Consider the following 24,197-nt stretch of genomic DNA (forward strand, 5'->3'; position numbering starts at 1 on the left):
GGCGAGATACTCAGCACTCCTGTTTTCATCACTCTTTCTCAGACCTGTAAATAAAGTAGCCCTCATGCCATGTCGTTGGACAAAATGGCCGACATCTCAACTGACACTCCACGAGCCATCTTCAAGTCGTGGTCTTATGACATGGAGGGCATGTTGGTTGATTTGATCTTTTCACAATATAGAACTAATCTTTATGAATGTGATGTGGTTCTCACCTGGATTCCTTTTTTTTTAAGATGAAGGCACAAGGCTGTAAGTTGCTCTTTATAAGTCTGCTAAATGAGTTGTCTTAAATTTTTTATTTATTTATTTATTTTTATTTCACCTTTATTTAACCAGGGAGGCCAGTTGAGAACAAGTTCTCATTTACAACTGCGACCTGGCCAAGATAAAGCAAAGCAGTTCGACACAAACAACGACACAGAGTTACACATGGAGTAAAACAAACACAGTCAATAATACAGCATAAATGAACGAATGAGGCACAGCTGTTGTACACTGACAAACACACTTCAGTTTCTTAATGGGACGTGGCGCTAATGGAGCGTTCTCCGTGTACAAAACAAGCATATTTTACAAGTGAAGTCAAATGCTTTCTTTTCTATAGCCATTGTTAAAATGTATTATACCATTTCAAGGTGTAGAAACTATTCTACAGAGGAGGTTTGAATTATCTAAAGCCTATCACACAGCCGGAACGATACTGAAGAACATCTTTTATCTGTTTTGTGAGAAGTAATCTGACTGCGGTGTTTACCTTCTGCAGGCCAAGCGGAGGTTGGCGTTGGATGAGTCGGACCACCAGTACCCCATCGAAGGAGCCAGGACCCCCAGGGGAAAGGCTGGAGGAGCCTCCGGGCCTGGGCTCAAGAGCCCCAAAAGTAAGACTGGGCCAGAGCAGATGGTTCAAGTGTCTGTGACTGTGTTATAAAGCCCATCATTCCTATAAAGTGGCCCTCCTGGGGCCTGCCGGGTGGCGCTGTGCCACCAGAGACTCTCGGTTCGAGCCCAGGCTCTGTCGCAGCCGGTCCATGGGGTGACGCACAATTGGCCCAGCGTCGTCAAGGTTAGGGAGGGTTTGGCTGGTAGGGATATCCTTGTCTCATCGCGCACCGGCGACCTGGTTAGCGTGCACTGCGCCCGGCCCGCCACAGGAGTCGCTGGTGCGCGATGAGACAAGGATATCCCTACCAGTGCACAGTGTTTCCTCCGGTCATCGGTGCGGCTGGCTTCCGGGTTGGATGCGCGCTGTGTTAAGAAGCAGTGCGGCTTGGTTTGGTTGTGTATCGGAGGACGCATGACTTTCAACCTTCGTCTCTCCCGAGCCTGTACGGGAGTTGTAACGATGAGACAAGATAGTAACTACTAACAATTGGAGGATGGTTGGCCACCCCTGCTAAACATGATCAATGAGGAAGTTGGGCTCAGTGTACTGGGCTATGGCCCATGATGTGTGTGGGTAAAAGCAGGCCCTTCTGAAATCGAACAGTCTGCGCCGCTCGGGCACGTTGTCAACAAGGCCGCATAATGCATCGTTCAGAAACCTACAACATCTATTTTCCATAAAATATATGTTTGAATTTTCAAACAAGTTTTCAGTGGGAAGGCAGATAATGACCCTTTATCTAAAGAAATAATTTTTGTATGTGAAAACACACAATCCTACTCATTACTCCACACCAAAAAAAAAATTTTTTTTGAGCCGACTTTGCCGTCGACCAAAAGGCCCTGACCAGACGCCTGGGAAGCAGCTCGGTTCCAAAACGAATGGAATCAACGGTGGCCCGGGGCTTTAATGGAATCCCCTCATTCTGTAAAGATGCTTATTTGCTCACTGCAGTGAGAACATACTGTAACTTGTAATGTTATGTATTTTTTAATTAAACACGCTCTCCCATCCAACTTTAAATATAATACTCAACTGGATATCTCTCTCGCTCTCTCTCGCTCTCTCTCGCTCTCTCTCGCTCTCTCTCGCTCTCTCTCGCTCTCTCTCGCTCTCTCTCTCGCTCTCTCTCGCTCTCGCTCTCTCTCTCGCTCTCTCTCTCGCTCTCGCTCTCTCTCTCGCTCTCGCTCTCTCTCTCGCTCTCTCTCTCGCTCTCGCTCTCGCTCTCGCTCTCGCTCTCTCTCGCTCTCTCTCGCTCTCTCTCTCGCTCTCTCTCTCGCTCTCTCTCTCGCTCTCTCTCTCGCTCTCTCTCTCGCTCTCTCTCTCGCTCTCTCTCTCGCTCTCTCGCTCGCTCTCTCTCTCGCTCTCTCGCTCGCTCTCTCGCTCGCTGTCTGTCTGTCTGTCTGTCTGTCTGTCTGTCTGTGTCCCTGTCTCTCTGTCTGTCTGTGTCCCTGTCTCTCTGTCTGTCTGTGTCCCTGTCTCTCTGTCTGTCTGTGTCCCTGTCTCGTCTGTCTGTGTCCCTGTCTCTCTGTCTGTCTGTGTCCCTGTCTCTGTCTCTGTCTCTCTGTCCCTGTCTCTCTGTCCCTGTCTCTCTGTCCCTGTCTCTGTCTCTCTGTCCCCGTCTCTCTGTCCCCGTCTCTCTGTCTCTCTGTCTCTCTGTCTCTCTGTCTCTCTGTCTCTCTGTCTCTCTGTCTCTCTGTCCCTGTCTCTCTGTCTCTGTCTCTCTGTCTCTCTGTCCCTGTCCCTGTCTCTCTGTCTCTCTGTCCCTGTCCCTGTCTCTGTCTCTCTGTCTCTCTGTCCCTGTCCCTGTCTCTGTCTCTCTGTCCCTGTCCCTGTCTCTCTGTCTGTCTGTCTGTCTGTCTGTGTGTCTGTCTGTCTGTGTCTCTCTCTCTGTCTGTCTGTCTGTGTCTCTCTCCCTGTCTCTGTCCCTGTCTCTCTGTCTCTCTGTCCCTGTCTCTGTCTCTCTGTCCCTGTCCCTGTCTCTCTGTCCCTGTCCCTGTCTCTCTGTCCCTGTCTCTCTGTCTCTCTCTCCCCCCCGCCCGTCTTACTGTAGCTCCGAGGTCACCGGTAGAGAAGACGCGCTACGACACGTCGTTGGGCCTGCTAACGAAGAAGTTTGTTGAGCTGCTGGGCCAGTCGTCTGACGGTGTCATCGACCTCAATCAGGCCGCGGAGGTTCTCAAGGTGCAGAAGAGACGCCTCTATGACATCACCAACGTACTGGAGGGGGTGCATCTGATCAAGAAGAAGTCTAAGAATAACATCCAGTGGATGTAAGTGTCTCACAAGAACGACTTGATTCAGACAAGTTCATCCCCTTAGGGGGGGGGGGCAATCACTAGACATCATCACTGACTTGATCTAACTGCATGAGGTAATGAATATAGTTTTCAGGCTTGTGTCCTGTGTTAAAACCCTCCCCTTTCTCTCTCTCTCTCTCTCTCTATTTTTCTCTCTCTCTCTCTATTTTTCTCTCTCTCTCTCTATTTTTCTCTCTCTCTCTCTATTTTTCTCTCTATTTTTCTATTTTTCTCTCTCTCTATTTTTCTCTCTCTTTCTTTTTCTCTCTCCCTCTCTTTCTCCCCCCTCTCCAGGGGTTGTAACCTGTCTGAGGATGGGTCTACGTTGACCAGCAGCCAGAGTCTGAGCAGTGAGCTGTGTGACCTGGGTCAGGAGGAGAGGAGACTGGACGAGCTGATCCAGAGCTGTACCCTGGACGTCCAACAGATGACAGAGGCCTCGCACAGCCACAAATATCCTTATCAGACACACACTGTTAACCACACTGTTATAATAGGAAAAACAGGAAGAGCCAAGGCTCTCTTCGTAGGATACTATGAAGCCGTTATATCTAGTGTCACTGAGGTGCTCAAAGCTGGTCAATGTTTCTTTAACCCTCCTGGTCCACGTTTGCATATGTGACATATCAAGACATCCGTCAGCTACGTCACCTGAAGGACCAGACGGTCATCGTGGTGAAAGCTCCCTCTGAGACCAAGTTGGAGGTGCCAGACCCACAGGAGGTAATCAGACAATCAATATGACCTTGAGACGGTCCTCTTTGTGTTCGTCTAGTGTACGTTTTACAACATTGTGTTTGTGTACAAGGTACATGCAGTTGTGATTCTTCTCTTTTCAACGTCGACTAACACCTAAAACGAACCGCTTTGGACGACGGCTCGCACTACAATCACCCAATCAGTGTCTGACAACAGAGGGTACTGGTCAACAATATCCCAGACACCAGTCCAGACACCAGTCCAGACACCAGTCCAGACACCAGTCCAGACACCAGTCCAGACACCAGTCCAGGCACCAGTCCAGACACCAGTCCATGTCCTTGAGGTTGAGGATCACTACCAATTGAATCAATACCTAATCAATGCAGCATGTCTGTCCACTGCAGTGTTTTTATACAAGGGTTAGTTATGATTTCCCCCCTGGGAGAACAGCGTCCATTTTAAAACACTTTTTAAGGACCTCTCGTTGGAACTAAACTCAGCACAAAAAAGAAACATCCTCTCTCTGTCAACTGCTTTTTTATTTTCAGCAATCTTAATATGTGTAAATATTTGTATGAACATAACAAGATTCAACAACTGAGACATAAACTGAACAAGTTCCACAGACATGTGACTAACAGAAATGGAATAATGTGTCCCTGAACAAAGGGGGGGGTCAAAATCAAAAGTAACAGGCAGTATCTGGTGTGGCCACCAGCTGCATTAAGTACTGCAGTGCATCTCCTCCTCATGGACTGCACCAGATTTGCCAGTTCTTGCTGTGAGATGTTACCCCACTCTTCCACCAAGGCACCTGCAAGTTCCCTGACATTTCTGGGGGGAATGGGCCCTAGCCCTCACCCTCCGATCCAACAGGTCCCAGACGTGCTCAATGGGATTGAGATCCGGGCTCTTCGCTGGCCATGGCAGAACACTGACATTCCTGTCTTGCAGGAAATCACGCATAGAACGAGCAGTATGGCTGGTGGCATTGTCATGCTGGAGGGTCATGTCAGGATGAGTCTGCAGGAAGGGTACCACATGAGGGAGGAGGATGTCTTCCCTGTAACGCACAGTGTTGAGATTGCCTGCAATGACAACAAGCTCAGTCCGATGATGCTGTGACACACCGCCCCAGACCATGACGGACCCTACACCTCCAAGTCGATCCCGCTTCAGAGTACAGGCCTCGGTGTAACGCTCATTCCTTCGATGATAAACGCGAATCCGACCATCACCCCTGGTGAGACAAAACCGCAACTCGTCAGTGAAGAGCACTTTTTGCCAGTCCTGTCTGGTTCAGCGACTGGGTTTGGGCCCATAGATTACGTTGTTGCCGGTGCTGTCTGGTGAGGACCTGCCTTACAACAGGCCTACAAGCCCTCAGTCCAGCCTCTCTCAGCCTATTGCGGACCGTCTGAGCACTGAAGGAGGGATTGTGAGTTCCTGGTGTAACTCGGGCAGTTGTTGTTGCCATCCTGTACCTGTCCCGCAGGTGTGATGTTCGGATGTACCGATCCTGTGCAGGTGTTGTTACACGTGGTCTGCCACTGTGAGGACGATCAGCTCTCCGTCCTGTCTCCCTGTAGCACTGTCTTCGGCGTCTCACAGTACGGACATTGCAATTTATTGCCACATCTGCAGTCCTCATGCCTCCTTACAGCATGCCTAAGGCACGTTCACACAGATGAGCAGGGACCCTGGGCATCTTTCTTTTGGTCTTTTTCAGTTAGTAGAAAGGCCTCTTTAGTGTCTTAAGTTGTCATAACTGTGACCTTAACTGCCTTCCGTCTGTAATCTGTTAGTGTCTTAACGACCGTTCCACAGGTGCATGTTTATTAATTGTTTATGGTTCATTGAACAAGCATTGGAAACAGTGTTTAAACCCTTTACAATGAAGATCTGTGAAGTTATTTGGATTTTTATGAATTATCTTTGAAAGACAGGGTCCTGAATAGGGGACGTTTTTTTTGTTGCTGAGTTTAGAATTGACTAATACTGTAGTTGTCAGGCAGTTATTATGTACTAGTCAGTGACGTCCTAGGGACCACCCAGCTAACAAGATTAGGATGAGAGAACGTTTTTGTAATGTTACCTGTCCATGTACTAGTCAGTGACGTCCTAGGGACCACCCAGCTAACACGATTAGGATGAGAGGACGTTTTTGTAATGTTACCTGTCCATGTACTAGTCAGTGACGTCCTAGGGACCACCCAGCTAACAATATTAGGATGAGAGGACGTTTTTGTAGTGTTACCTGTCCATGTTCCCCAGATGTTTGAGTGTCCAGTGTTCCATTAGTTAGGGGAACATTCTAAGTATGTTAGAGAGAACCTGAGAACCTATTTAGCATTGGAGTTAGGAGCATTTAGTTTGGAGAACATTCCCTGAGTGTCAAACATAACGTACCCTGAACGTAGTTACATGTTCTCCAGACTTATCAATATTAATGTTCTAGACGTGTTTTCATGGTGTCCAGTTCTCTGTGGGTTAGGAGAATATTCCTTCAACATCCCACCAAACATACACAGAACATGGTTGCCATGAATGGTCCCTGGAAACGGCCCTTTGCACGTCGCTGCAACATTCCTATGAAAACGTTAGGTAATGACCTAATACACTCTTTAAGGGAATGTTCTCTAAAGTTGCGGGAACGTTTGTTGTTAGCTGGGCAGTTTTGGGTCTGTGTCACTTGAGGTTGAGAGAGACCTGTTCTATAACTAATCAGTGGGTCATGTTGTTGTTTGTTTATCAGGGCCTGTCGGTCCTCCTCACCAGCACCAAGGGGCCTATTGAGGTGTTCCTCTGTCCGGAGGAGAACATCGGTAGTCCTGTGAAGAACGGTGGCCCGGATGTCCAAGGACACTCCTCACCTTTCCTCAAAGTGTCAGCAGGTACCTTTCCTGTAGGCAGGGTAGCCTAGTGGTTAGAGTGGAGGGGCAGCAGGTACCTTTCCTGTAGGCAGGGTAGCCTAGTGGTTAGAGTGGAGGGGCGGCAGTGTAGCCTAGTGGTTAGAGTGGAGGGGCGGCAGTGTAGCCTAGTGGTTAGAGTGGAGGGGCGGCAGGGTAGCCTAGTGGTTAGAGTGGAGGGGCGGCAGGGTAGCCTAGTGGTTAGAGTGGAGGGGCGGCAGGGTAGCCTAGTGGTTAGAGTGGAGGGGCGGCAGGGTAGCCTAGTGGTTAGAGTGGAGGGGCGGCAGGGTAGCCTAGTGGTTAGAGTGGAGGGGCGGCAGGGTAGCCTAGTGGTTAGAGTGTAGGGGCAGCAGGTACCTTTCCTGTCAGGATGTGCACACTCTTTACAATGAATATTTTAGACCTGATCAAATTTCCTTTGCGTCTTGATCAATAAACATTTAGTGTTTTTTAGTTGTAACATCTCTCACATCCTGTTTCCTTTCCCCCACAGAGAGCTCAACAGGCGGCAGCAGTAACGTCTATGTCCCTCCAGATCCTTCTGCGGTGATGGTGACCAACCTGTCCCCCATCACCTCCCCTTTCACCAGCCTCCTGCTGCAAACGGAGGACCAGATCCCCTCCTCCCTGTCTGGGCTCCTGGAGGGCCACGGGGCCGGGCCCTTCGTCAACCTGTCCCCCCCTCTCCTCAACGAGGACTACATGCTGAGCTTAGAGGACAACGAGGGAATCAGCGATCTGTTCGACACCTGTGACTTTGACAAGCTTCCTCTGGAAGAACTCATGTGTCCCTCGATGTAAGAGGGAGGGGTGGAAGACTGGATGTGCCCCCCCCTCCCCCATTACTGAGTAGAGGGAGACATAGGGGACACTTGTCTCTTCTGTGTTCACGTGTACCAGGAGAGACAGGGAAATGTCTGCTGTGTTCATATGTAACTGTCATGGAGGAGCAGAGAGGGCTCCGTCTGTAGAGAGAGACTGCACCATGGGGGGGGGAGCTCCTTGGTACCCCTTTCCCTCTGTTTAAAGAGGATTAGGTACACAGGGCATGCTGGGTAAAATATCTCTCTCTTTCTCTCCCTGTACCTGCCTGTTTGTCATGGCAGTACACTGGGCCAGGTGGGTGAAGGACGCCCCCCCCACCCGCCCGCCGTCTTTCTCTCCCTGTACCTGCCTGTTTGTCGAGGCAGTACACTGGGCCAGGTGGGTGAAAGACCCCCCCCCCCGCCGTCTTTCTCTCCCACCTGCCTGTTTGTCCAGTACACTGGGCCAGGTCTGTCTTTCTCTCCCTGTACCTGCCTGTTTGTCGAGGCACTGTAGACTGCCTTAAAACTGGGTCGTGTTCAGTAGGAACAAAAAAAAACATAAACTCATTGAAACTGAAACAGGGGGATGTTTTCAATTTCGGTTGCGGAAATGTTTAGCCTCGCTTGTGGCCTAATGAAAACGACCCTGACCAACTCTTTCTCTCACTTCTCAGACCTTCTTGATCACTGAGAGCTGCCTTTTATCCAAACTGGCGCTGGTGGAAACCCCTCCTTAACGGTGTGTTTTTAGACAGCTGCTCGTGTGTTCCTTCTGGATGCTTCTCTGCCGTGTCAGGTGACCAGCTTGACCCTATGGCTGATCTACGTTTGTGCCGATGAGTTCTATGCTTTTGTCTTCGTACGTAGAATATGGCAGTGACAGTGTGATGATAGTGATTTTGGCACAAAATCCATTGAGTTTGTCTTTGAAACTTTTTAGGAACCAGGGCCTCTACTCTTAATACTTTAGAGCAACACTCATTGTGGAGATACTGTATCATAAAGTACAAGTTCACCCCTTAGTTTCGATTGGGGACTTGTCAAGATATTATCTCCTACTTATAACTGACATTCATATTAACTGTCTAATGACTGACGAGGGATATTTAGCTTTTTTTTGTTGTTGCTGTGGGCAAATAATGGATTTACAAGCGTCAGCCAAATTTAAATTCAACAAGTCGTGGTTTAATCAGAAACCCAAGTTGGTCTGTCCTGGTCTGTATCGATTTGAATGGATATTTCCAAGAACAACCACAGTTAAAAGCAACCGGTATGTTATTGCTCTGAAGGAATTCCTCAAATGATCTTGGAAAGAGTCTTGGGCTCTGTGCTGATGAGGCTTGGGCGCTATACCTTCTACTGGGGATTTAGAAATATCGATATCATGATTTTCAGTACTTTTCTTTTGGGGGGGGGGTGTTGTGTGCTGTATATCTAAAGGTTAAGTATAAGGGAATCTAAGATGTGTGAAATGATATCCAGCTCAGGGCTCCAGCGTTTGGTTTGCTAACGTGCTAGCTAAGTAGCGAGATGTTAAGAACAAGCGTCTTGTTTACAGCAGAGATATTCAACCCCCTCTTGGATTTAAGATCCCTGTTGCCTAAGTTGTTTTGTGCCTCAAAACATAGCGCCCCTTTGGGTGTACAATCAGTAATACCGTATACCCTCTACAGATGTACCCTTTAGTCAGCGAGCAATGCTCTTGTAGATGGACCTTACGCTTGCTTACGGTGCTCATCTGAATATTTTAACACAGCCATCACCCCCCCCCCCATTTTAAAATCACAAGCTCATGAATGGGACATCTCCCTCTACTTAACGGGAAATGTGTTTCTGACGGACATCAACATTTCTTTTTGTGTGGAGAAGAAAAGGAAGGAACTTTTCACCAAGCAGAACAAGGGTGGCTACCTGGTTGATTTGGATGCCGAATGAACTCTTAAATGTGTTCAGTTGTCTGTTCATTCGGCTAATGGGGGGGTATTGTCGTATCATTTTTGTTGATGTCACAGTGAAGTAGAGACAGGATAGTCTTAAGTTAGCCCTAGATGATAATTGAATGATATTGCCTTGCTGACTGGATGTTGGTATAAGCTGGGGGGGTTGGTGCCCTGAAGTCTAGAAACCATCTTCTTTAAATGAAGGTATGATTCTGATCACTCACTAGGTACTGTAGACTACCTCTGGCTCTAGATGTTGTTTTATTACTATACTAATGCTTGTTTATTTTTGGGGTGTTTTATGTTAGTCAGATAGGTGTCCATTTTAGCAGAGGTTCTGATTTCTAGAGCTGTAGTCATGGTGACAGGCTGTTTGGCTTGCCTCTTACCTGTATCTGAGTTCAGAGGTCTAGGATGGTTTGGTGGTGACGTGAAGGTCAGGCACGTGGATGTGTTATGTTGATAGAATGATGCATATATGAATTAATATTCTGATATAATGGCTTGGTTTCCATTCGTGTGTTTGTGTTTTAGCCAGTTAATTTGTGTGTGTAAATGTTTTTTTGCGTAGTGAGCGCGTTCCTTGGTGATAGTAATGAAACCAAACTCTTCAAACGATGAGTTCATGTAACCAGGGTTGGGATTCACTTACATTATTGGTGTTTCTCATGGAGGAGAATGGAGGAATTTACTGGACTGAATAGTAAGGTAGTATTGTTGCCATGGTTGAATTATCCCATTTTTCCATACCTTTTGGGATTACAATTTTGCCAGTGTTCACGTCTCTAATATGATTTTGCTTGTTATAAAGGTACTGGAAAATGTAGAGAAAAATCCCCCCCAAGTGCACAAAACATTTTGTCAATACATTTCCTCTCTTGATCTTTAATTTCATATTTATATCAATGTGAATATGTATTTATAAACTCAACTTGAATTTTTTTTTCTCTTATACTAATTAGATTTTCATTCTATATAAGAATTTATATAAAAAAAGGAATTCCCTACAATTTTATAGCCTGGTTGAACCAGATTGAAAGCTGCGTTGCATTCACCACGTAGCATTCAAGTCGGGTTTAACCAGGCTAACCATTTTTTTATCTCATGTTACCCTGGAATCTGGTCACAAATTTTTCTCCGATGTTCAACCATTTGAAGTGATATGGGAAGCCTGTCTTTCCCAATGTGTGTGGATGATGCTTATTATAAACACAAATAGGATAGGTCCCAAATGGCACCGTATTTCTTATGTAAGTGGCACTTTAGACCAGAGCCCTATGAGCCCTAGTACACTAGATAGGGAATAGCATGTCATTTGAGACGTAACCATGGAGATTACACACTGCTTATTCAAAGTTTATTTTATTTTATATGAATGCATGAAAGAGTATGTTATGTGAATATTTTTGAAAATACAGATTTAATTTTCAGTTTTATTGTAACATGGCTTTTTAAAACATGTATGTTCTATTTGAAAGCTTTGATATAAATTGTGTATATATATAAATATATATATATAATGCATTTGAACAGGACCATCTGTTGGGTTGGTGCCATTGAGGAGGTGTTTTATATTCTGGATGTTTGAAATTCACCAAAACTTGAATAAAAGCAATATAAATATGGCAATTGTAACTTCACTATGGTAATTAATTTAATTACTGGTTCTAGGACTATATTTCTGGGTGGGCAGACATTTTCTCTGTTTCTGAGCTAATATCCTGCAATTTCGTCATTGTAAATAAGAATTTGTTCTTCACTGACTTGCTAGTAAAAAAAAAAATCAGTTTTGGCTAGACTCTAGCATCATTTGGGTGGGCAACATGACATTTTGGGTGGGAAAATCCCTACCCTGCTCGCCCCCCAAATGAGTGCAGAAAGAGTACAAAAAATAAACCGCGATTAGGGTCATTTCAGGTAACTCACAACGGATTTCGCTTGTCACGAGGCAAGAAGTTTGTCCCTCACTCCCTTCCATTGTTCCACGTGGTCATCAAAATGCGCCCAGCAAGTACGCAAGACAGAGAGAAAGAGGCAAAGCGAGAGGCTTTACTCCACCCAGAATCGTCACACGAAAAATAAGCCCACGAAGTGAGGATCTTTTGTATGGGGGTCCGTGAATGTACAATTTGGTCTACAAAACATGTAATTGCTCATTTGCCACGTGAGGCTTATTTGATCGAATATACGTTTTGTAATGGGTAGGTTGTTACTAACACACTGGTTTGTAAGTGGACACACGTGGCAATTCCGCAACTTAGGAAAAAAACTACTATTTGGGTTGTGTCTGTCTTCAAGATAGATGGATAAAACCTATTTTAACATGGACATTGCCATTGAGGGCTTCCACTGTTTTAAAGTAGATTGCTGGGTGCAATCGGCCAATGGAGAAAATGTACTACTTTAAAATGGAGACAGCCCCAATTCGCACAGATACAAAGATGAGTTCAATTCAAGGGCTTTATTGGCATGGGAAACGTGTTAACATTGCCAAAGCAAGTGAGGTAGATCATATATAAAGTGACATAGTGAGTGAGTTCTATATCTGTCTCTGTGGCCTGCTAATACGGGTATCTGCCCCCTGATTGGCTAGAATGGTCCCACCTGATCTAGGTCTCTTCCTGCCTGCCTTCCATCTTTACGGACATGTATTTCCATCGTTAGAGCGGCGAATCGACTCTCTTGTCAATATAATAGACCATCTTTGTGTCAGAGCTGATCATAACAACCTTCCAGCTAGCAGCTTTGAGTTTGTCTTCCACTTGAGAGTGAACATTTATTAGTGCCGTGTTAACGACTGAAGTAATAACCGGACATAAACACAGGTGAGGAAGTGTAATACGAAGTTGAACGCACGTGCCATTCCAAAACAGAAACACGTGGGTCGTTTTGCTGTGTTACTGTTCGCAAATGTTAGCTGGCAGAAAGGCCACGTTTTAAAGAGACAATATAGGTATAAAACGGGCTCTGTGCGGTATAAATTGTGTTATTGTTATGCATAAATGTAGCTACGTAGCCCAGTTATTGAATATAAAAGCTAACTGTTAGCTAGACCAGGCTTCTGTCGCAGTAATTTGACTATTTTGACACCACCTTTGTAAATCATACTATATATTATCCGAACAATATTAAAGTTGTCAAACAGCCAGTAAAGATATAACTATACATGTCCCTGCTGAGACTGATCTTGGGTAAGTCGCCTAGCTAGTTTTCTAATGGAAGTTAGCTGGACTCAGGCGGGCCGAGGAGGGGGTCTTTCGCGCCAAAGAACAGCGTGTTGCTAGTTCATCTGTGGATCGACACCGGACATATCTAGCTATGAGACATACTGTATTATCATTGACTACACTACTCTGAGAGGTCCACAATGTGGCTTTTAACTCCTCTGTATTTTGTATGGTCAAGTTAATGTATCATTGTGGACTGACACATTTGTAAATACATTTTGTCTAACTCTTATGTGTGTGTGTGTGTGTGTGTGTGTGTGTTTTTCTACCAGATCGTCATTATGCCTTCTGCTTGTGACTCCCCGATCGATGACATTGAGGACATGGTGTCAGCTGACGACCCGACTCCACAGGAGAGGCAGTATGCCAGGAAGAGCATCGTCCCCAGAGCCAGGAAGAGAAACACCCAGCAGACGACAGAGGTGCTGCAAGCAGACAGGTGTGGTTAAATCAATGCACACTTGTTTGATTAAAGAGGGAACCTTGCCCGATAGCTGAAGACTTGAGTTGTCTTCCTGAGCTAATGTCTAGCGGCTTTAGTTCAGGGGGCTATCTCAGTATTGTGACGTGCAAGAAACCCGGGGTTCAGTCCCAGTCATTTTAAAGCATGCTTAGACGAACTTGAGAGGATGGCTCCTTCACACCTCTGTGCTGCTACTACCTTATCTCTATTTTTATGGCTCTTTCTCAATAGTCTTTCCCTCCATTCCTCACAACCTCTGTCCTCCTCAACACTTTCCTCCCCTCTAACCACCTCCAATCAGAAGGAGGTGTGAACAGAGGACCTAAAGAAACAAATGACCATGCCGTATTGAAGATGGCTCTACTGCTGCCACTAGCCAGGGACCAAATCAGTACTTCTCGGCCACTTCAATTTAACTGTAGAGTAACACTGCCACTTAGGGGTCATTATAGAATGGAAGCTGTCGAGCTTCATCGACCCCCAATTACTTAATTTCATTATCAGCTTTGAAGACTCAGACTCTTCCTCTCCCCTTACATTGCTTGTGTTTCTTGCTTATCTACATATTCTTGTGAAATATAGCAACACATTTAAACAGGGTACTAAAAGCCAACAGTCCCTTCCCATAGTATAAACGGGGCCCAGCATTCATTGCATGTAGTTGTAGTTGATACATCCTCTTCTCTGTAGCGTCTGAGTCCCTTCCCATAGTATAAACGGGGCCCAGCATTCATTGCATGTAGTTGTAGTTGATACATCCTCTTCTCTGTAGCGTCTGAGTCCCTTCCCATAGTATAAACGGGGCCCAGCATTCATTGCATGTAGTTGTAGTTGATACATCCTCTTCTCTGTAGCGTCTGAGTCCCTTCCCATAGTATAAACGGGGGCCCAGCATTCATTGCATGTAGTTGTAGTTGATACATCCTCTTCTCTGTAGCGTGATCCCGGGCATGCAGAAGATCTGGATGAGGACGTGGGGCTGCTCCCACAACAACTCAGACGGGGAATACATGGCTGGACAGCTGGCAGCGAGCGGATACAAGATGACGGGTAGGAACCAGTGTGTGCTGTTCAAATAGTTGGCCTCGAAAAACAACAACAAGTATATTGTGGCCGGTGTGATGGTTGCCTTGGTTACGAGGTGATGGGGAGCGGGGGGTTATGGGCTGGTAGGGTTAGGTCCTGTGGGGGTAGGGTTAGGTGTTGGGGTGGTAGGGTTAGGGGATGGGGGTGGAAGGGTTAGGGGATGGGGGTCACGGGGTGGAAGGGTTAGGGGATGGGGTCACGGGGTAGAAGGGTTAAGGGATGGGGGTCATGGGGTGGTTGGGTGTTGTTGATGACAGGTAGGTCAACAGGTCAATGGCAAGCTGTGAAATTGGTGTGAATGTGTCTGGTGGTAGCGCTGTCTACTGTGAACTACACGTCCTCCATCTTGGTCCTTACTGTCTGTTGGCCTCACGGTGTATCCCTCTTTGTCCTACATCCTCCATCTTGGTCCTTACTGTCTGTTGGCCTCACGGTGTATCCCTCTTTGTCCTACATCCTTCATCTTGGTCCTTACTGTCTGTTGGCCTCACGGTGTATCCCTCTTTGTCCTACATCCTCCATCTTGGTCCTTACTGTCTGTTGGCCTCACGGTGTATCCCTCTTTGTCCTACATCCTCCATCTTGGTCCTTACTGTCTGTTGGCCTCACGGTGTATCCCTCTTTGTCCTACATCCTCCATCTTGGTCCTTACTGTCTGTTGGCCTCACGGTGTACCCATCTTTGTCCCTACTGCCCTAAATGGGTTTGGGGTTTTGTGCTGAAGGAGTCTGCTTCGGTTTGTCTCAAATGGACCAAGGTCTACACAACTAACCACAAGGTGGCAGTCTGGCTCCATGATAAAGTCCATAACCATTTGCTCTGTGTTCTGAAGGGTATGGAACATGTTACTGCAGACATAATGAAGAGCTGATTGGCTGTTTGGCTTTAGTCTGGTTGTGTTCTGAAGGGTATGGAACATGTTACTGCAGACATAATGAAGAGCTGATTGGCTGTTTGGCTTTAGTCTGGTTGTGTTCTGAAGGGTATGGAACATGTTACTGCAGACATAATGAAGAGCTGATTGGCTGTTTGACTTTAGTCTGGTTGTGTTCTGAAGGGTATGGAACATGTTACTGCAGACATAATGAAGAGCTGATTGGCTGTTTGGCTTTAGTCTGGTTGTGTTCTGAAGGGTATGGAACATGTTACTGCAGACATAATGAAGAGCTGATTGGCTGTTTGGCTTTAGTCTGGTTGTGTTCTGAAGGGTATGGAACATGTTACTGCAGACATAATGAAGAGCTGATTGGCTGTTTGGCTTTAGTCTGGTTGTGTTCTGAAGGGTATGGAACATGTTACTGCAGACATAATGAAGAGCTGATTGGCTGTTTGGCTTTAGTCTGGTTGTGTTCTGAAGGGTATGGAACATGTTACTGCAGACATAATGAAGAGCTGATTGGCTGTTTGGCTTTAGTCTGGTTGTGTTCTGAAGGGTATGGAACATGTTACTGCAGACATAATGAAGAGCTGATTGGCTGTTTGGCTTTAGTCTGGTTGTGTTCTGAAGGGTATGGAACATGTTACTGCAGACATAATGAAGAGCTGATTGGCTGTTTGGCTTTAGTCTGGTTGTGTTCTGAAGGGTATGGAACATGTTACTGCAGACATAATGAAGAGCTGATTGGCTGTTTGGCTTTAGTCTGGTTGTGTTCTGAAGGGTATGGAACATGTTACTGCAGACATAATGAAGAGCTGATTGGCTGTTTGACTTTAGCCTGGTTGATAGTAGGCTGTAGTTCAATACTTAGTGCGTTTGTAGCTCTTTGAAAAGCACTTAAACAGGCTGTGTGGTGGAGCAGCTAGACGGAGGGGGGGGGGGGGGGGGGGGTGGAGGGACACTGGGGTGGTGTGTGGGGTCTGTGGAGCTGTGTGGAGCAGCTAGACACTGGGGTGGTGGTCTGTGGAGCAGCTAGGTGTTGTGGGGGGGGGGGGGGGGGGGTCTGTGGAGCAGCTAGGTGGGGGGGGGGGGGGTCTGTGGAGCAGCTAGGTGTTGTGGGGGTGGGGGGGGGTCTGTGGAGCAGCTAGGTGTTGTGGGGGGGGGGGGGGGGGGGGTCTGTGGAGCAGCTAGGTGTTGTGGGGTGGGGGGGGTGTTGTGTGGGGGGGGGGTCTGTGGAGCAGCTAGTTGTTGTTGGGGGGGGGGTCTGTGGAGCAGCTAGGTGTGGTGGGGGGGGGGGGTGGAGCAGCTCTGTGTGGAGCAGCTAGGTGTTGGGTGGTGGGGGGGGTCTGTGGAGCAGCTAGGTGTTGTGGTGGGGGGGGGGGGGGGGGGGTCTGTGGAGCAGCTAGGTGTTGTGGGGGGGGGGGGTGGGGGGGGGGGGGGGTCTGTGGAGCAGCTAGGGTGTTGTGGAGCAGCTAGGGGGGGGGGGGGGTCTGTGGAGCAGCTAGGTGTTGTGGGGGGGGGGGGGGGGTCTGTGGAGCAGCTAGGTGTTGTGGGGGGGGGGGGGTCTGTGGAGCAGCTAGGGGTTGTGGGGGGGGGGGGGGGTCTGTGGAGCAGCTAGGTGTTGTGGGGGGGGGGTCTGTGGAGCAGCTAGGTGTTGTGGGGGGGGGGGGGGGGTCTGTGGAGCAGCTAGGTGTTGTGTGGGGGGGGGGGGGTCTGTGGAGCAGCTAGGTGTGTTGTGGAGCAGCTGGGGGGGGGGGGGGGTCTGTGGAGCAGCTAGGTGTTGTGGGGGGGGGGGGGGGGGGGGGGGTCTGTGGAGCAGCTAGGTGTTGTGGGGGGGGGGGTGGAGCAGCTGGTGTTGTGGGGGGGGGTCTGTGGAGCAGCTAGGTGTTGTGGGGGGGGGGTGTTGTGGGGGGGTCTGTGGAGCAGCTAGGTGTTGTGGGGGGGGGGTGGAGCAGCTAGGTGTTGTGGGGGGGGGGTCTGTGGAGCAGCTGTGGAGCAGCTAGGTGTTGTGGGGGGGGGGGGGGGGGGGGGGGTCTGTGGAGCAGCTAGGTGTTGTGGGGGGGGGGGGGGGGGGGGTCTGTGGAGCAGCTAGGTGTGTTGTGGGGGGGGGGGGGGGGGGGTCTGTGGAGCAGCTAGGTGTTGTGTGGGGGGGGGGGGAGCAGCTCTGTGGAGCAGCTAGGTGTTGTGGGGGGGGGGGAGCAGCTCTGTGGAGCAGCTAGGTGTTGTGGGGGGGGGGTCTGTGGAGCAGCTAGGTGTTGTGGGGGGGGGGTCTGTGGAGCAGCTAGGTGTTGTGGGGGGGGGTCTGTGGAGCAGCTAGGTGTTGTGGGGGGGGGTCTGTGGAGCAGCTAGGTGTTGTGGGGGGGGGGTGGAGCAGCTCTGTGGAGCAGCTAGGTGTTGTGGGGGGGGGGGGGTCTGTGGATCAGCTAGGGTTGTTGGGGGGGGGGTCTGTGGAGCAGCTAGGTGTTGTGTGGGGGGGGGTCTGTGGAGCAGCTAGGTGTTGTGTGGGGGGGGTTGTGGGGGGGGTCTGTGGAGCAGCTAGTTGTCTGTGGAGCAGCTAGGTGTTGTGTGGGGGGGGGGGGTGGGGGGGGGGGGGGGGTCTGTGGAGCAGCTAGGTGTTGTGGTGGGGGGTTGTTGGGGGGGGGGGGGGGGTCTGTGGAGCAGCTAGGTGTTGTGGGGGGGGGGGTCTGTGGAGCAGCTAGGTGTTGTGGGGGGGGGTGGAGCAGCTAGGTGGAGCAGCTAGGTGTGTGGGTGGGGGTCTGAGCAGCTAGGTGGTTGTGGGGGGGGGGTCTGTGGAGCAGCTAGGTGTTGTGTGTGGGGGGGGGGGGGGGGGTCTGTGGAGCAGCTAGGTGTTGTGGGGGGGGGGAGCAGCTCTGTGGAGCAGCTCTGTGGAGCAGCTAGGTGTTGTGGGGGGGGGGGGGGGGGTCTGTGGAGCAGCTAGGTTGTCTGTGGAGCAGCTAGGTGTTGTGGGGGGGGGGGGGGGTCTGTGGAGCAGCTAGGTGTTGTGGGGGGGGGTTGTCTGTGGAGCAGCTAGGTGTTGTGTGTGGGGGGGGTGGGGGGGGGTCTGTGGAGCAGCTAGGTGTTGTGGGGGGGGGGTGGAGCTGTGGATCAGCTAGGTGTTGTGGGGGGGGGTGTCTGTGCAGCAGCTAGGTGTTGTGTGGGGGGGGGGTCTGTGGAGCAGCTAGGTGTTGTGGGGGGGGGTCTGTGGAGCAGCTAGGTGTTGTGGGGGGGGGGGGGGGGTCTGTGGAGCAGCTAGGTGTTGTGGGGGGGGGTCTGTGGAGCAGCTAGGTGTTGTGGGGGGGGTCTGTGGAGCAGCTAGGCGTTGTGGGGGGGGGGGTCTGTGGAGCATCTAGGTGTTGTGGGGGGGGTCTGTGGAGCAGCTGGGTGTTGTGGGGGGGTCTGTGGAGCAGCTAGGTGTTGTGTGGGGGGGGGTCTGTGGAGCAGCTAGGTGTTGTGTGTGGGGGGGGGGGGGGGGGTCTGTGGAGCAGCTAGGTGTTGTGGGGGGGGGTCTGTGGAGCAGCTAGGGGTGTGGGGGGGGGGGTCTGTGGAGCAGCTAGGTGTTGTGGGGGGGGGGGGTCTGTGGAGCAGCTAGGGGTGGTGGAGCAGCTAGGGGTTGGGGGGGGGTCTGTGGAGCAGCTAGGTGTTGTGGGGGGGGGGGGGGTCTGTGGAGCAGCTAGGTGTTGTCTGTGGAGCAGCTAGGTGTTGTGGGGGGGGGGGTCTGTGGAGCAGCTAGGTGTTGTGGGGGGGGGGGGGGGTCTGTGGAGCAGCTAGGTGTTGTGGGGGGGGGTCTGTGGAGCAGCTAGGTGTTGTGTGGGGGGGGGTCTGTGGATCAGCTAGGTGTTGTGGGGGGGGGTCTGTGCAGCAGCTAGGTGTTGTGTGGGGGGGGGGGGGTCTGTGGAGCAGCTAGGTGTTGTGGGGGGGGGTCTGTGGAGCAGCTAGGTGTTGTGGGGGGGGTCTGTGGAGCAGCTAGGCGTTGTGGGGGGGGGGGTCTGTGGAGCATCTAGGTGTTGTGGGGGGGGGGTCTGTGGAGCAGCTAGTTGTTGTGGGGGGGGTCTGTGGAGCAGCTAGTTGTTGTGGGGGGGTCTGTGGAGCAGCTAGGTGTTGTGGGGGGGGGGGGGGGGTCTGTGGAGCAGCTAGGTGTTGTGGGGGGGGGGGGGGGGGTCAGCAGCATGTTCATAGTTGTCATTAAACATTTTTTTAAACATTTTTTTAACTAAGCAAGTCAGTTAAGAACAAATTCTTATTTACAATGACATCCTACCCCGGCCAAACCCGGACAACGCTGGGCCAGTTGTGCTACGCCCTATGGGACTCCTGATCACGGTCGGTTGTGATACAGCCTAGAATCGAACCAGGGTCTGTGGTGACGCCGTAGACTGAAGCCGCCAAGTTATGGTTACTCATTATGTTTTCTATATTTTCTGCATTGTAAAGGGTCTTGTTTCTCTGAATACACTCCTGTTTATTTCTCTCTGATGTTGTCAATCCTTTTTAATGTAACATCAAGTGGAAATGTGCTAAATACCTTTTTTATTTGTAAATAGTTTCCACAGCCTTGTTATCTTTTTGAAATGTCTGTTGTTTGTGCTGGTTATTATTTAAATGGCGCGGTAGTGGAGTGATACTGTAGCAAAAGGCCCAGACATCTGAAATGTAAATACCAGTCTATCTATCTTCTAGCACTTTAACTAAAGCTGGTTTGTTTTCCTCCTAAATCCCTGACTGACTCTGAACAGAGTCCTCCGCTACTCTCTCTCTGCCCCCCTCTCTCTCTGCCTCCCTGCCCCCCTCTCTCTCTGCCTCTCTGCCCCCCTCTCTCTCTGCCCCCCTCTCTCTCTGCCTCCCTCTCTCTCTGCCTCCCTCTCTCTCTGCCTCCCTCTCTCTCTGCCCCCCTCTCTCCTCCGCTACTCTCTCTCTGCCCCCCTCTCCCTCCCTGCCTCCCTCTCTCTCCCCCCCCTCCGCTCTCTCTCCCCCTAGTCCTCCGCTACTCTCTCTCTGCCCCCCTCTCCCTCCCTGCCTCCCTCTCTCTCTGCCCCTAGTCCTCCGCTACTCTCTCTCTCCCCCTAGTCCTCCGCTACTCTCTCTCTGCCCCCCTCTCTCTCCCTCCCTGCCTCCCTCTCTCTCTCCCCCTAGTCCTCCGCTACTCTCTCTCTGCCCCCCTCTCTCTCTCTCCCCCTAGTCCTCCGCTACTCTCTCCCTCTCTACCCCCCCCCCCTCTCTCTCCCCCTAGTCCTCCGCTACTCTCTCTCTGCCTGGGAACGTTGGCTGTCTGGGTGTGGTTTTGCATGTGATTTGCATGTTATCCAGACATCAGAGATGACGAGCCAGGTTATTTATTTAAATCGGTTTTTAGAGAACAAGTTGTTATTTACAATGACGGCCCACACCGGGTCAACTAGGAGGCTCTCTTCATAGGTAAGGGAAGAGTGGGTGGGTGTGTTGTCTGTGCACAAAATATAGTCTGTGTGTGTGGCCTTGTACGTCTCTACCTTTGTGTGTGTGTGGCCTGTACGTCTCTACCATTGTGTGTGTGTGGCCTGTACGTCTCTACCTTTGTGTGTGTGTGTGGCCTGTATGTCTCTACCATTGTGTGTGTGTGGCCTGTACGTCTCTACCTTTGTGTGTGTGTGGCCTGTACGTCTCTACCTTTGTGTGTGTGTGGCCTGTATGTCTCTACCATTGTGTGTGTGTGGCCTGTACGTCTCTACCTTTGTGTGTGTGTGGCCTGTACGTCTCTACCTTTGTGTGTGTGTGGCCTGTATGTCTCTACCTTTGTGTGTGTGTGGCCTGTACGTCTCTACTTTTGTGTGTCATCTGAATCTTTTATGTGTGTATCTGTCTGTCTGTGGAGATAGAGCCAGTGGAGGGGGGGGGGGGGGGGGTGCAGCCTGTTTGCTGGGCTGTGAATAGTAGCCCTCTGGGCGTCCCTCATCAGGGAGCAGAGAGGGGGGGGAGACCGTTCTACTTCACCTGTGTCCCAAATGGCTCCCTATTCCCCTACGCAGTGCACTACTTTAAGACCAGGTCCCATTGGGACTAAGGATGCCATTTGGGACACAGTGTGTTCTACCACAGCTGCAGAGGGACATTAATCACATGCTTCAAACATGCAAATTCCCTCCTGCTCCTGCTCCCTGCATGCAGAGCCTGTGAAATGTGTTCTAATTGTCCTGGTGATCTGGTCTGTTCCATTAGGAGCTCAGAAAGGCAAACAGGAAGTCAGGCAGACAGGCGGGCGGCCAAATGGGAAGGACGGCAGGACGCTTTCCTTTCTCTCTATGTCTGGTCTATACGTTTATCTCCTCCCTCTTGTGGCCCAGACAGTGTCACTAGAGAGTGTTTATCTCCTCCCTCTTGTGGCCCAGACAGTGTCACTAGAGAGTGTTTATCTCCTCCCTCTTGTGGCCCAGACAGTGTCACTAGAGAGTGTTTATCTCCTCCCTCTTGTGGCCCAGATAGTGTTTATCTCCTCCCTCTTGTGGCCCAGACAGTGTCACTAGAGAGTGTTTATCTCCTCCCTCTTGTGGCCCAGACAGTGTGACTAGACAGTGTTTATCTCCTCCCTCTTGTGGCCCAGACAGTGTGACTAGACAGTGTTTATCTCCTCCCTCTTGTGGCCCAGACAGTGTGACTAGACAGTGTTTATCTCCTCCCTCTTGTGGCCCAGACAGTGTGATTAGACTATGTTTATCTCCTCCCTCTTGTGGCCCAGACAGTGTGTCTAGACAGTGTTTATCTCCTCCCTCTTGTGGCCCAGACAGTGTGACTAGACAGTGTTTATCTCCTCCCTCTTGTGGCCCAGACAGTGTCACTAGAGAGTGTTTATCTCCTCCCTCTTGTGGCCCAGATAGTGTTTATCTCCTCTCTCTTGTGGCCCAGACAGTGTGACTAGATAGTGTTTATCTCCTCCCTCTTGTGGCCCAGACAGTGTCACTAGAGAGTGTTTATCTCCTCTCTCTTGTGGCCCAGACAGTGTTTAACTCCTCCCTCTTGTGGCCCAGACAGTGTCACGAGAGTGTTTATCTCCTCCCTCTTGTGGCCCAGACAGTGTTTATCTCCTCCCTCTTGTGGCCCAGACAGTGTTTAACTCCTCCCTCTTGTAGCCCAGACAGTGTGTCTAGACAGTGTTTATCTCCTCTCTCTTGTGGCCCAGACAGTGTGACTAGAGTGTTTATCTCCTCCCTCTTGTGGCCCAGACAGTGTGACTAGAGAGTGTTTATCTCCTCCCTCTTGTGGCCCAGACAGTGTGACTAGAGAGTGTTTATCTCCTCCCTCTTGTGGCCCAGACAGTGTGACTAGAGAGTGCTTATCTCCCTCCCTCTTGTGGCCCAGATAGTGTTTATCTCCCTCCCTCTTGTGGCCCAGACAGTGTGACTAGAGAGTGTTTATCTCCTCCCTCTTGTGGCCCAGACAGTGTGACTAGAGAGGGTTTATCTCCTCCCTCTTGTGGCCCAGACAGTGTGACTAGAGAGTGTTTATCTCCTCCCTCTTGTGGCCCAGACAGTGTGACTAGAGTGTTTATCTCCTCCCTCTTGTGGCCCAGACAGTGTGACTAGAGAGTGTTTATCTCCTCCCTCTTGTGGCCCAGACAGTGTGACTAGAGTGCTTATCTCCCTCCCTCTTGTGGCCCAGATAGTGTTTATCTCCCTCCCTCTTGTGGCCCAGACAGTGTGACTAGAGAGTGTTTATCTCCTCCCTCTTGTGGCCCAGATAGTGTTTATCTCCTCCCTCTTGTGGCCCAGACAGTGTGACTAGAGAGTGTTTATCTCCTCTCTCTTGTGGCCCAGACAGTGTGACTAGAGAGTGTTTATCTCCTCCCTCTTGTGGCCCAGACAGTGTTTATCTCCTCCCTCTTGTGGCCCAGACAGTGTGACTAGAGAGTGTTTATCTCCTCCTCTAGTTTGTTCCATTCCTTAATAGTCTGAGTTGTTTAGTAGATCTTTAGCAGATCGTCGTGGGCATATGGTGTCCTGACACTGTGCTGTGTATTTTAATATATATTTGTACATGTGGGCTAATTATTCCTGATACGTCCTCCTGAAATGCATCTCAAATAAGGGGGTGTGTCCCAAATGGCGCCCCTATTCCACATAGGGCGTTTCCACGCTGACGGGATTAAGTGGAGACGCCGATTTTAGTAAAATAGAAACGTTAAATTGTTGGCCAACCAAAACCCGATGGTTTCGTCAACCGTAGAACTCTAAGCACAATGACGACTTTGCACAATTTACACAGTAAAATAATGGAAAACTGTGCAGTTAACGACATTTATCTCAACAGTTCTTCCTGTAAAATGTGTTTTTTTTGGTAAAATCTGAAAGTTCTGTAGCTCTTGTGTGTATAGTTGTATGGTTTAGTTAAACGTTGTAATCAGCAGGTTTTTTTGCGGTATGCGCTGAGCCAGTAAGTAACCTGAAAGGTGGCTGGTTCGAATCCTAGAGTCGACGAGTTGAAAAGAAATCTCTGTGCCCTTGAGCAAGGCACTTCAACCTAATTGCTCTTGTAAATCACTTTTTAAATGTAATTTATTTTTTATAAGAGCACCTGTTAAAGGACTTAAATGTGTACCATTTTTAACGTAACAAATCTGACTCTCTGCGTAATTCCGTTACAACAGAATGGCCCCTTTTGTTACAGCGTAGTGCATTTCACCAGGGCACTGTGGGCACTACATAGGGAACAGGGTGGCTTTTGGGACACAGACGTGTGGTTATGCATAGTTTAATGAGACTATTAGACTGAGAAGAGATGCTTTCTGCCAGAGGCATGGACATAATAGTTACTCAGCAGCCTGCATTACTCATTGGAGGGATCTGTCAGACAGAGACAGAGACAGACAGGTAAGTTGTATCAGAGTTCTAGTGCTGTATGAAACATGATAATGACTGTGAGGTGACCGTCTGAGATCAGTAGGTCGTAGGTCAACAGCAGTGCTGTGCTGTATGAAACATGATAATAGGTCAACAGTAGTGCTGTATGAAACATGATAATGTCTGTGAGGTCA

The 24,197-nt window shown here is 49.7% G+C and overlaps 2 protein-coding genes across 2 annotated transcripts in view; both read left to right on the forward strand.

Moving 5' to 3' along the window:
* The first annotated feature begins 69 nt into the window (after positions 1–69).
* LOC139418968 (transcription factor E2F3-like) lies at positions 70–7,598 on the forward strand. The gene is made up of 7 exons (XM_071168767.1): positions 70–156; positions 767–881; positions 2,940–3,159; positions 3,481–3,639; positions 3,795–3,909; positions 6,644–6,782; positions 7,291–7,598. The coding sequence occupies exons 1-7, from the start codon at positions 70–72 to the stop codon at positions 7,596–7,598; spliced, it is 1,143 nt and encodes a 380-aa protein (XP_071024868.1).
* Positions 7,599–12,205: 4,607 nt separating this feature from the next.
* The window catches only part of LOC139419385 (CDK5 regulatory subunit associated protein 1-like 1), a 748,160-nt gene continuing 736,168 nt past the window's right edge, over positions 12,206–24,197 (forward strand). Inside the window, exons 1-3 of the mRNA XM_071169333.1 lie at positions 12,206–12,368; positions 13,043–13,209; positions 14,171–14,283. Coding sequence (XP_071025434.1) covers positions 13,052–13,209; positions 14,171–14,283 — 271 coding nt within the window. The 5' untranslated portion in view covers positions 12,206–12,368; positions 13,043–13,051. The remainder of the gene's footprint in view (positions 12,369–13,042; positions 13,210–14,170; positions 14,284–24,197) is intronic.

Source organism: Oncorhynchus clarkii, chromosome 2 (assembly GCF_045791955.1).
Source record: "Oncorhynchus clarkii lewisi isolate Uvic-CL-2024 chromosome 2, UVic_Ocla_1.0, whole genome shotgun sequence".
Lineage (NCBI taxonomy): Eukaryota > Metazoa > Chordata > Actinopteri > Salmoniformes > Salmonidae > Oncorhynchus > Oncorhynchus clarkii.

Bases quoted from the DNA above. Each gene is read 5' to 3' on its own strand.
- LOC139418968 (XM_071168767.1), top strand. From the start codon at position 70: ATGTCGTTGGACAAAATGGCCGACATCTCAACTGACACTCCACGAGCC. The intron at 3,640-3,794 runs ATATCCTTATCA...CTCCTGGTCCAC, and splicing joins GAGGCCTCGCACAGCCACAA to GTTTGCATATGTGACATATC. The intron at 3,910-6,643 runs GTAATCAGACAA...TTTGTTTATCAG, and splicing joins AGGTGCCAGACCCACAGGAG to GGCCTGTCGGTCCTCCTCAC.